This window comes from Fragaria vesca, linkage group LG1, assembly GCF_000184155.1.
Source record: "Fragaria vesca subsp. vesca linkage group LG1, FraVesHawaii_1.0, whole genome shotgun sequence".
NCBI lineage: Eukaryota > Viridiplantae > Streptophyta > Magnoliopsida > Rosales > Rosaceae > Fragaria > Fragaria vesca.
The window spans coordinates 5,467,865-5,479,659 of record NC_020491.1 but is presented as its reverse complement, the minus strand read 5'-3'; the positions used below and the strand labels follow the sequence as shown (position 1 = coordinate 5,479,659).

The 11,795-nt window shown below is 37.9% G+C and overlaps 3 protein-coding genes across 3 annotated transcripts; 1 reads left to right on the top strand and 2 right to left on the bottom strand.

The window, feature by feature from the left end:
• Positions 1-890: 890 nt before the first annotated feature.
• On the bottom strand, positions 891-3,468 carry LOC101314121 (graves disease carrier protein-like). Its single transcript, XM_004287484.1, has 7 exons — positions 3,171-3,468; positions 2,557-2,642; positions 2,263-2,470; positions 1,920-2,046; positions 1,645-1,829; positions 1,447-1,569; positions 891-1,366 (listed from the first exon to the last, which is right to left on the bottom strand). The coding sequence occupies exons 1-7, from the start codon at positions 3,327-3,329 to the stop codon at positions 1,229-1,231; spliced, it is 1,026 nt and encodes a 341-aa protein (XP_004287532.1). The 5' UTR covers positions 3,330-3,468; the 3' UTR covers positions 891-1,228.
• Positions 3,469-4,163: 695 nt separating this feature from the next.
• Positions 4,164-6,336, bottom strand: LOC101313834 (inorganic pyrophosphatase 3-like). The gene is made up of 4 exons (XM_004287483.1): positions 6,179-6,336; positions 5,648-5,769; positions 5,360-5,561; positions 4,164-4,813 (listed from the first exon to the last, which is right to left on the bottom strand). Exons 1-4 carry the CDS (start codon positions 6,314-6,316, stop codon positions 4,565-4,567), a joined length of 711 nt encoding a protein of 236 aa, XP_004287531.1. The 5' UTR covers positions 6,317-6,336; the 3' UTR covers positions 4,164-4,564.
• A 1,203-nt stretch (positions 6,337-7,539) lies between these two features.
• LOC101313545 (pollen-specific protein SF21-like) lies at positions 7,540-11,556 on the top strand. Its single transcript, XM_004287482.1, has 11 exons — positions 7,540-7,668; positions 9,160-9,259; positions 9,348-9,445; positions 9,588-9,676; positions 9,865-9,925; positions 10,004-10,090; positions 10,179-10,256; positions 10,342-10,398; positions 10,525-10,580; positions 10,696-10,831; positions 10,947-11,556. Exons 1-11 carry the CDS (start codon positions 7,609-7,611, stop codon positions 11,166-11,168), a joined length of 1,044 nt encoding a protein of 347 aa, XP_004287530.1. The 5' UTR covers positions 7,540-7,608; the 3' UTR covers positions 11,169-11,556.
• The last annotated feature ends 239 nt before the right edge of the window (positions 11,557-11,795 follow it).

Here is an 11,795-nt window from a genome sequence, read left to right as displayed (position 1 = left end):
CGCGGCACAAGGGGAAGTGTTCTAGGATATTCTCTATGTGTGCCTTGACCTTATGCCAATAGGATATGTAGTTAGACTAGATCTATGTATTCATATCCTTACCATATTGGTATTGTGTAATTCCCTATATAAAGGGCTCCTATCAATGAATAAGATGATGACTCTCTTGCTATCTCTTTGTCTCTACACTTTATCCTTTATCAAAAGAAAAATAATAACATAAAAGATATGGGCTAGGCGAAGTCGAGTTGGGCCTAAGCGGACTTTACTGTCCCACCTTTAAAAAAACGAAATAAAAAATATGCTTTGAATTGCAAACACTCACGCTGAGCTCTCTGAGTCTTCTACGTCGGATCGTCGCCGATGTTCAAAAAACGACAATGAAGAAACGTAAAGACTGTGACTCTGACTGGTTTTGGAGTCATTGGTTAGACACATTGCGGCTACGAAAACTACGAAACGTAAGTTCTGTTTGGAATTAGATTCGCATCAAATGATGCTTGCTATATTCTATTGTGTATATTTGAAAGCATCTGCTATAGAGATACACAGCATTTGGCCATCATCGCCATCATTGTTGATTCCTCCTTTGCTTTTTCCAGCAGAAAGTGAAAGAAGCAAACAATGGCTGCTTGGCAAAGAAACTTGCACAGAATTGAATCTTTTTGCATTTGTTTTTTTTCTAGATAAGATGAAAAGCAAAATGGAATCAGTTGCGAATAACTCTGCATCATTTCGAAATGGAATTTAACAGATACACTTTGAATTCACAACATCACATGATTTGTAAAAGTAAGAAATATATCTACTGCATAAGGTAATGAAAAGCTTCTGTACTGAAAATTCAGGTATTTGATTAGACAGACAGTGTTATGACAGACCTGAACTTCTGGTTCAACTTGTGTAATCGTCTCATATTGTATATTTCTCTGTTTGGAGGCCTCTAGTACAAGGTCTAGTCTACTCAAGTATTTCAGCTACCTTAATTCGTGAAACTAGAGCTTACAAGATCCCCATGGTAGGGTATAGCCGAAAAATTCTCACCAAGTCCTCAACTTAAAAATCCTCATTAGAAGGGCTTCCTAAGAATGATATGTACAGTATAAAATCACCTGAATGCTACACAATGAGCTAGTCAACCTAATTGACGACTGATAAGGGAAGTAAAGCTTCCATATTAATTTGTGTATGTGTGTTTCCTAAAGTGAAAACTTGGAAGAAAATGTCACTAGGAGTGAATTGAGGATGGCTGGGTATTTCTTTTGCCGGTCACCACTTCGTTCACAGGTTCGTCTCGTGATGGAACTCGAAGGTGGGCTTTCATAACATCGTAAACAGTAAATCCAATTGCCACAGATGGTACAACCTGAATCACATCAGCTAGTTTAGCTACAAAAACGAAAGACTGATATGTATGTGATGAAAAGAACGGTTAGATTTCACCACCTTCAAGTAATTGATGCTAAGTCCTGAAAATAATTGCTTCCATCCTTGTGTTTTAGCAATCAAAACAAGGCTTTCCATTGTACCTTTCAACTCAGGAGTGTTTGATGCCAAGAGTCGTTGAACCTATTCAAATGAATTTAAACCATTAATGCCTCATAATTGTCAGTCAATAATTATTTTCAGGATCATCTATATTACCTGCATTTGCCTCCTCACAACATCTAGGGGGTATGTAAAAGTTTGACCTAATAAACCAGCAACAGAACCACATACAAGCTTCACCAGAATACTGTTCTTCTGCTCCGGAGGTACATAACGCTTCATCTTCTCATAGAAGTAGAACTTCAAACCGGCATATGGGAAGATTCCATAAAGGGATGGAGCTGATAATGATATTAAAGTGTTAAACTGGGAACCTATAGAAAACATAGAATGACACCCGAGCACAATACAAGCAGTTTTCAAACCCATACCAACACCGCGATATAGGCCTCTGAGTCCAGCCTCTTTGTAAGTCTTCGAGAAACAATCAACAATTCCTTTATAAAGTTGTCCATTAGTAATGATCCCTTGCAATTGTAACTTTGGTGAACCAACAACCTGCAGAATAAAGATGCCTTTAGTCCAAATCTTTCCTTGAAGTGTAAAGAGCTAAATTTCTTAAACGGAAATCAATCTCATGCACTTGAGAGAGAGGGTAAAGCTTCTTTCCCCTTGTGGGAGTGGAGATTAAATTCGAGCATGAAATAATGACGAGTATGAATGCAACAATAATGACAGCCGTATTCCTCACCAACACCCCTTTCAGTTTCTTACCTGATAAGCCAACTTAGTCCGAACTAAATCAAGAGGATAGGTAAAGAGTACAGCTGTTCCTCCGGATAATGATCCCGCGACAAGATCAAGAACAGGTCCCCGCCCCCCTTCAGGAAAGGCTAGGATAATCCATCTGCGGTATTGCTCATAGCTCATATAATGCAGGGCTGCATAGGGAACAATTCTTGCGACACTAGCTCCATTGCCTCTGTACAAAAACCACTGAAACATTGTTAGTTTGCCAAAACTTTTAAGCAACAGCACATATGAATGATTATCTACTAAGGGATCCACCTGTAGAAACCCATTGGCCCTTCTGTCTTTGCAATCTTCTTCACAGATCCAAACAGCCCTAAACTCTGATATTCTGATCTTCTCGTCTGTAGAACATACAATTTTGTTCTATAAGTACACGAAATCAATACTATCGAAAAGGGCATTATCTTATTGTTCTTTTCTCACCTCAATGAAGGGCTAAAACAATCAAAGCACTCATCTTCAAATCCAAATCAATACATATGTATCTATCTATGAAACTGCATTGACCAGCCCATGACTGCTTCCACATAACTAACTCAAATAAGTATTGGAAAAAAAGGCAATCAAATAAATAAACCTTCAATGAAACTACATGATCGTATTTTCAGGATAAACACACCCAACATAGACTGCTTGCAGTATCCATAGAATTCTCACTACTTCAGTCAAAACCAGTCATCCTAACTCACAACCTAATATCTCCCAACTCAACAAATCAAATATACGCTAAACCCAGAAACCTCAAACACCAAATAACCCAAAATGCACTACTAATCTACAAAGCACCAATCTTTACCACTACCAAAAACCAAACCTTCACAAAAACAGTAAAAGACTCAATTTTTAACTCCAAAGTCAGAAACTTTCACCTGAAACAAAATCTTAATACGCTCCAGAGGAGCCACCACCGTCTTTGCAACCCCGCCGGCGACGCCTCCGGCAATAAGCTCCTTGGCAAACACAGGCATGGCGTCTATAACCCTATTCAAGTACACATTCGTCTCTCCTCCTTCTCTCCTCGTCGCCATTAGAGAGAGAAAGAAGAGAGATAGAGAGACAGAGTTTCTGTGTAGGCTGATTCAAGGCTCCTCAGAATCGAAACGTTTCTGTTTCTGAAAGGCTCTGGTTTTTTATATGTATGGGAAACCTGACAAGTCACAGAACCACACGCTTGACTTGGATTCCTAATCTCATTTTATTATGTAGAGAAAATCATTATTGGATGTTGGAGGTATGGATCAGCTACTTGCAGGTCTATTTTATAGGTTGTGGAATATGGAATCAGGTGCGTTGGATTAGTGGACCAAGTTTCACTGATGGGTTAATTATAGAATATGCGAGTATGGTATTGGTGACTCAGAGTCCCATCATTGTTCCTTACCCAGAAAACAAGTCCTTCATCAGCAGCACATGATTATTTAGATGAAAATTCAATGTGTATGTTCATGCTTTGAATCTAGTGTGCTTGTGATGAAGGTCATCAATTTTCAGATTATATTGTTATTATTTTGGTTTAATACAGAGATTGTATATTCCAGACGTCTCCTTGTTTTAACTTTTAACTCTGGTAGTCAAGCCAGCCAGTTCCTCAGTCAGCAGTCTGATAGGAGCAGAATATTGATGATTATTTTTACTAGCAGTACTTCAACATGTGCCCTATTGTTGGTTATTAGTTTAATATAGATATTCTTTTATCATAACAAAAATCTCAACTCAGTAGCATATATACTCTCAAGTCTCAACTATTAGAGGCAGAAATTCCAGAACATGTACAGTAGAGGATGCGAATATTAGAAATCCAAGTAGTGTCTATTCCTTTTTTCCAGAAATAGCATTCCCACTGATGAAAGGAGAAATGTGTTGTCAGAAACTAGCTCTGTTGAGTCCAATCAGTTGATTCAATGCACGATGACAGTTACCAAACTGAAGATACAATGACAGTTACCAAACTGAAGATACGATGACAGTTAATGAATTCAACAAGGTTGGTTTGCTCATTAGCTAAAAATACATAACTAAAGAGTGTCTGACTTAGGCAGAGGCTGGAAAATTGCGGTTCTCCACTGCCACCTTGTAGTTTGATCATTAGCTACACAGTTAAAACATCAATGACCCTCGAGTTCTAAACAAGGTTGGTTGCTTGAGGCTTGATGCTTGAAACTTGATATTTTAAACAATGTGCTTGATCAAGCATAGCTGGACATTTCTCATCAGATGAGTTCAACAGAATGGACTCACTGCACCGGATTTCTTCAGTAGAGGTTCATTGGATAAGCTGAAGTAGTATCTTAGCAAGCTCCTCTCCATCAGTCCATTCATGGATATCTGCATTGATAAGCATTCGGTTACTGCAGATGCGATCCCATAGAGGATACTCCTTCCTTGGCATTACATGGTCTCCCTCTACTAGTTTCAGAGTTGGGCAAAAATCGTTTCTCCCATCTCCAAGGTAGATGTATCTCTTCCTCCCATTTTCAGAAGCCGAAGCTAAAAATTGATCAATCACCTGACCCTAAATTGAAAGCATAATTAGAACTTTAGCATCATATATAGGATTAGCTACTGGACAATAATGAAGCTTGCAAGCGCCTACAGGAAGAAAGGGCAATTACTATTGTAGGTTCCTGGCTCCCAAGTGTGTGAACAAAAAAGCCATAAATCATTCTCACTGAAATGCTTTGACTATTAGTCTCTCAAGTTCTTAGTGGTATATATGGATATATAAAGATCACAAGTCAAGCTGGATGATACTTTGAGTATTAGTCTCCAAAAATCACAAGTCACAACTAACCATTTCATCATCCCCTCCTTCCCCTCTCTCCCTTTTCTCATAACTTGTAAACATAATATTTAGAAATTGGATGTACAAACGCAGAACTCGCTATTCAGATTAAGCACATGGCAAACTTGGTGGATATGTGATGCTAAACAGCAAGACAGTAGAAGCAATAAAACATGCATGGGAATACACAAGTAAAATGGACAATATAATGAAAATTATTGTGTGAAGACTCATCATTAACAAACAAATGCACAGTGATTTGATGAGAAAAAATACCTTGCACATATTTGAGGGGCAAAAATTGCAACCATGAGAAGATGAGACTGGATCATGGTAAGGAGAAATTCTCAGTCTTCCATCACCATCTACAGAGGTTGGGTTTGTGACGATCTGCGAGAAGCATCCCAACAGGCCATGGCATTCCAAGATCGACTCAATGAAAAACTGATTTGCATCACTAATTATCTTCAAGTCACATCTGCAACGTCCAAACTACCACAATATTTGAGCACAAAATCAACAAGAAAAACAAGCAATTAACCATAGATAAGGCCAAAATCTCACCCCAAAGCATGAGCTGACTTAATAGCTGCAACTACTAGTGGATGCATTGGAGTTCTTTTGAGGCACTCTTTAATGTCCTCAGTAGTCTTTCCTTGCAAATGAAGCTCCATCATCATTCTATCCTACAAGGTTGAAAGTTAAGATTAACAAAGCTAGTTCTTCAAAATTCTCCGGTTTTCAGTTTATAGTTGAATATACATTGCTTCATGATCAAAAGAGGATGGTGGGAATCAACATCAAGAAACCCAATAATAAGTCCATGATCATTCTAAAATACAACCCCCAAATGCAAGAAATTAACATCAGGAATACAAACCCAAATAGTCTCTTAGCTGAAACACACAAGCCTCATACACATCACAAATGCTTCAACCAAGCTATAATTCAACCCAAAATCCACCACATTCATTACTGTGCTAAGAAATTCTTGATCTTCTATCTTGTTCATACTTGCTTATTGTTCAAGATACAATCTTTCTATCAAAGGAAACAACTTTGAAACAATATAGTATCAGAAAAGAGAGATCAAACCATGAGTGAGTTCCATGGCAAAGTAGAACGAAGCTCATTGAAGACCTGTTTGAGACCCATCTCCGTCACCACCCATCTATCGCTGTCATCGTTGATCAGGGTCCGGTCGAAGTCAAAAACCACCACAGTTCCTGTCATTCTAAGCGCCTGAGGTGGTTTTCCCGGCGACCCAGAAACCAGTTTTGACTGTAACAGCTAAACTTACTAAGTATTAAAGGAAGGAAAGAAAAGAAAGATGATTACTTTGGGCCTTCTTGTAATTTCAAGAGCAATGAATGACAGCCTGTTAGAGAATCGAGTACTACTTTCCTAATTGGATATTAAGCCCATAAAAAGCCTCGAAGATATGTATATATTTTTCAACAAAAAGTGAAAAAGATGTAATGGATTGTTACCTAAAGAACAAATTTGGGATGAGGAAAATTATATATTGCACCAAATAATGATTAGGATGGTATGAGCAATCATTGAGAAGCTAGAGAATTTTCCTTCCACTTGAAGATCATTCGAGATGTAAGCACTACATTTAGCGACGATGATATGCAAGGTGTCAAGTGCATCTCCAAAACTGACCAAAATGACGTTCAAGAAATGTCATTTTTAGAATATATTCATTTTGTATAGTTATTAAATGACACGGAATTTTTAGTTATTTTGAATGACAAAATCACGTTGCAGTGATTCGTCGACATAATTGTTTATTATAAAAAAAACGACCAAATTCAAAAACTTTCCTTTTTCTATTGTCTACCCTGAATTAAATACAAATTTCACCCACAACAGGACCAAGTTCAGACAATGCAAAAAGATGTAATAGACATCATATTTGGCACCAAATCATGATTAGGATGGTATGATTAATCATTGAGTTAGATCAAAGGCAAGCAAACCAGAGGAGTATATTGTACCTTCAAAGTAGGCCACATGTCCCACAGTAGGACCCTTCCAGAAAAAGCCTCATCCACTGATAACCCTACACGTCAGTAGGACAGCAAGCACTTTTAGTCAAACCACAATGATATGGGGGGAGGGTTGCCACTATCATTCCCTTTAAAGTCAAATAAACCACCGAACCGTAATTCCGGTGCCGTCAGAACTTTCTCAGCCAATTACGGTAAATCCGCCGGTGAATCCAATAACGGCTGTGACCCAAACGGCGCCGTTTTGGGGCTAGTAGTTAGGGGCTTTTAACTTTTTACAGTTGGTGAAAAAACAACTGCGTCGGTGGTGGTTAACCGCAGGTTATATTTATTGGGTTAATTTTTATTTTTTTTAAATTGTAGAGAGAGAGAAAGTGAGAAACAATTGCTTTGTATATAAGCCACAGCAGAAGGCAGAGGCCTACATTTCTTGAAGAGAGAGAGAGAGAGAGTTCTAGAGAGGAGAGAGAAGAGGGCTGTGTTTGGGAGACGGGAAGAGAGAGCTTGGCTATGGCTGAATCAATCGACGCCGTCTCCCTTGATATGGAGAAGATCTATCTCGGTGGAAAGGTTCGACCTTTAACTTCAAGATTGGATTTTTATTCATTTTCTCTTGTTGGGTTTTGTGTTTTTGCTTCTGTGAAGTTTCTGTTGCTTAAATTATTGGGTTTTGGAGCTCAGTGTTGTATGAAGCTGTTTGGCATTCTGGGTCTGAATGGTTTTAGTTAATGTTTGCAGAATGTGGATTTTGTTTTTCTTGCTGGGTTTTAGTTTTGGTGAATGTGTGATGGTGTTTTTGAATTGGGAGCTTGTTATGTGATTGGTTGCTGAGATATATAGGGAACCCACATTTTGTATTCTGGGTTGTTTGTTCAGCTCAAGTTTGTGTGGCTTGAGCATTTGGATTTTTGATATGTTCGGGAGATGGGTTTAGCTAGAACTTAATTTGTGGATCTGTATATAGCAGTTCATGTTTCCGCTAAATTTGACTGTATTCCTTTTTAAAATGTTGCGGTTAGGGATATATTAAATCTTCCCCTTTGCGTATGAATTTGTTCATTTGGGGTGTTGGGGATATGTAAACATCTTTTTGCGTAATTTGCATTCTCGCTGACCTGTTGCAATGGTGAAGTTTGTATTTCCATTCTTCTTTTATTTTAATCTTGTTTCAGTTTATTCGAGTTTATGAGTTTTTATGTGAAATGGTTGAATTTTGGGATAATTGGATTATCTAGCGTATGAAGTATCGATATAGACCCTTTGTTGATTTCCTTGGAATCCAATGTCAACTGGGTATTGAAGGTTTTTAACTTTTCTTTTTCAGTTTTTTTATGTTTTGGTTTACTGTTTGTTTCTTTGTTGATTCTTTCCTTGCTGTGTGGTGTTCTTTGTTGAAAGGAAGTTGGTTCCATTGGGTTTATTCTTAAGTGCATAACAGTCTATTGACGAAACCAAAGTGATACCTTTCTTTGTCTTATTTCTCAATTCTATCATCAAATCTAGCTGTCACTTTAACTTGTCATTTTTATTGTTCCTGATTAGTTGGTCAATTTCTTCTTTAATGAAATTAGATTCTATGCTTGTCTTTTTAACTGTCATTACTTTATTTTTTTAAGATCAAAATGATTGATATCCAATACCACTTATTTGTTTCACCTATTTAAACAAAGTTTATGTTAGTGAGATGTGATTTGAGACTGAATTCCCTGAAAAAGTTTTAAGTGCACATGGCAAGCTCTGTAGGGAATAAAGTTATCTGGAAAAGTTGTGTTCCTGGATTTCCCTCTATTACTTGGACATTGTAGTTGAGACAGGCCAGATATCTCCTAGGTCCTAAATAAAGGCAATATGGTATAACAAATTATCATGGTAGTAGAACAGTTTGTAGCTTTGTGATTGCTTTGAAAATTAATGTACCTTTATAGAAAAAAAAAAAAGAAGACAAAAAAAAAAAGAAAGGGAAAAAGCTTTGATTTCATCTGCATGCCTATTGTTTCTTATCTTGCGATTTTTTAATCTGTTCATATCATAATTTTATTTTTTTCAATTTTTTATTCTCAGGAACATTTTATTCGAACTGGCTGTGGTTCTGTGTCCGTTATAGTGTATGGAGACCAAGATAAGCCTGCACTTATCACGTATCCTGATTTAGCTCTAAATCGTAAGTGCCTTATATACTTTTGCAAATTATTTTCATAGTCAATTATATTTGCTAATCCTAACTCACCTGTTTTCTTTTGAATAAGCAGATATGTCTTGTTTCCAAGGGTTATTCTTTTGTCCCGAAGCAGCTTCTTTGCTGCTCCACAACTTCTGCATATACCATATTAGTCCTCCTGGTCATGAGGTCTGTATAGTTTCCCTTTGAGTGCATTTCTATTTCAAATCTTTCTTGTATCATATTATTTTCTTTGAAGAATGCTTTTATGCTACTGAATGCTATTATTCACATAGTTTCTCTTTGGGAACTCTTACAAGAGTTCTTGCAGTTAGGAGCTGCTTCGATTAGTGTTGATGATCCTGTGCCTTCTGCTGATGACTTGGCAGACCAGATCCTTGAGGTTCTAAACTTTTTTGGGTAATGATTACCACTGTCTCTTCGTTTATTAAGGTTGAAAGTTTTCAGTATTTCTTTCTTGCTGTTTTCAAGACTTCTGATGTTAGTAATGGTTGCCATGAAGCGTAATCATGTGTTTTATTTTTCTTTCTCTGATGTGAGGTTTCACAATAACTAGTTTCTAATTGTACAAAATTCTCCTTTCTCAGGCTTGGTGCAGTTATGTGCATGGGAGTGACAGCGGGTGCTTATATCCTTTCCCTATTTGCTGTAGGTTCTCCTTCAACTCTGGTATTTGTGGTTTTAAATACTTCTATCTTAGTTTATTGATCAAGGTTTGTGCCACAGATGAAATATAGGGAACGCGTTCTTGGTTTGATACTTGTATCCCCATTATGCAGAGCACCATCTTGGACTGAATGGTTTTATAATAAGGTATCTTTCCTAACCTAGCTGTTATTATCATTATTTTTAGAAGATGTGAAGTTCAAATGTCATACTTATGATTACTTGTAATCTTCAGGTCATATCAAATATGCTATATTTCTATGGCATGTGTGGTTTGCTAAAGGAGTGTTTGCTTCAGCGTTACTTCAGTAAGGTATTGTTGCACTCTGACATTGTGTCTTTTATTCTTCTATTACCTTCTGTAGATTGAGTAATGAGTATGCTATACATCTTAACAGGAGGTGCGCGGTAGTGCTGAAGTTCCAGAGTCGGATATAGTTCAAGCTTGCAGAAAAGTAAGTGCTTCAGCTAATTTAAACCTCCTCTACTTGAACTCTACATTTGGTGGAATTTGATTGTCTCCTGGCTGACGTTCCAATGCTATTACCTCTTTGATTTACTTGGCATGTTTGCTTCTTCAGTTGTTGGAAGAGAGGCAGAGCTCAAATGTTTGGAGATTTCTTCAAGCAATTAACCGGTAAACACACTGCTGAATTTGTTTTTTTTTTTTCTTTCTGCTTCTGTTTCTTCCCTTGACAGAGAGAAATGGAAAAATAGTTGAATGTATGGAATGTCAACTTTCTGACTTACAGGAGACCGGACATAACTGAAGGATTGAAGTCACTAAGGTGTCGTACTCTCATTTTTGTTGGGGATAGCTCTCCTTTCCACTCTGAGGCTCTCCACATGACCTCAAAGTTGGATAGAAGATATAGTGCCTTAGTAGAGGTATGTGGCAACTTGTTTCTTTATTTCATTCTAGCAATAATTTATGTCTGTGTAGATATGCAGAGTGGAAGAACATGCTTAATGTTGTGGCTGGGTTTTGTTGTTGGTGGCGCAGGTCCAGGCTTGTGGATCGATGGTCACAGAGGAGCAGCCACATGCAATGTTGATACCCATGGAGTACTTCTTCATGGGGTATGGTCTGTACAGACCGTGTCATTTCAGCGAGAGCCCTAGGAGCCCACTCAGCCCATCATGCATCTCCCCGGAGCTTCTCTCCCCGGAAAGCATGGGTCTGAAGCTAAAACCAATCAAGACCCGTGTTTCGCTCGGATTATAACATGGTAGGAAGGAAAGGATTCAAATGGAAATAATTGCAAGGTGATTGATCCAGCTGTGAATGTGATTCAGAAGTTGCTTCATTTTTTAGTTCTTTGTTCAGTATTTTTTATTGTTTAAGAAGGAAGGGTAGAAGAGCGCAAGCGCGGCTGGATGGAGGGGCGGTTGTAGATACAGAAGGGGAAGAATATATCATACCATGTCTCATATTATATAGGTTGGGGAGGAGACTTCCTTCATTCTTTTGTAGTCACTCATAATGGAAAATCATTCCTTTGAGCTGTCTCTGTCTGTCTGTATATTCTATAAACACATTGGAGGATTTGAATTTTTATTTTATGATGACGAGAAATCAATAATAGAGAGGGGGACACCTTCCCATTCATTCATCCATGATCTTCCTTCTCTGCCCTTTTCAACTGTCATTTCCAGTTTTATAATGATCATTGTGCTGCGCATGGGTGCACAAAGTGCACGTCCATAGTTGTTGCCCTTCATGAGGGGAATCCATAGAGTCAACTGCCGCTAGTTAACATGCGTCTAAAGTCTAAACAACAACCAAGATCATATTCGCTTAACTCAACTCTGAGAAAAATTTCTCTTCTAAAAAAAACTTCGAGAAAAATTT

Coding starts and splice junctions, on each gene's coding strand:
- LOC101314121 (XM_004287484.1), bottom strand. CDS start 3,329: ATGGCGACGAGGAGAGAAGGAGGAGAGACGAATGTGTACTTGAATAGG. Junction 2,471..2,556: donor GGGCCAATGGGTTTCTACAG/GTGGATCCCTTA, acceptor GTTTTTGTACAG/AGGCAATGGAGCTAGTGTCG. Junction 1,570..1,644: donor TTGTGAGGAGGCAAATGCAG/GTAATATAGATG, acceptor TCATTTGAATAG/GTTCAACGACTCTTGGCATC.
- LOC101313834 (XM_004287483.1), bottom strand. CDS start 6,316: ATGACAGGAACTGTGGTGGTTTTTGACTTCGACCGGACCCTGATCAAC. Junction 5,770..6,178: donor TGCCATGGAACTCACTCATG/GTTTGATCTCTC, acceptor TCAACCTTGTAG/GATAGAATGATGATGGAGCT. Junction 4,814..5,359: donor GCCCCTCAAATATGTGCAAG/GTATTTTTTCTC, acceptor CTTTCAATTTAG/GGTCAGGTGATTGATCAATT.
- LOC101313545 (XM_004287482.1), top strand. CDS start 7,609: ATGGCTGAATCAATCGACGCCGTCTCCCTTGATATGGAGAAGATCTAT. Junction 7,669..9,159: donor AGATCTATCTCGGTGGAAAG/GTTCGACCTTTA, acceptor TTTTATTCTCAG/GAACATTTTATTCGAACTGG. Junction 10,832..10,946: donor GATATAGTGCCTTAGTAGAG/GTATGTGGCAAC, acceptor TTGGTGGCGCAG/GTCCAGGCTTGTGGATCGAT.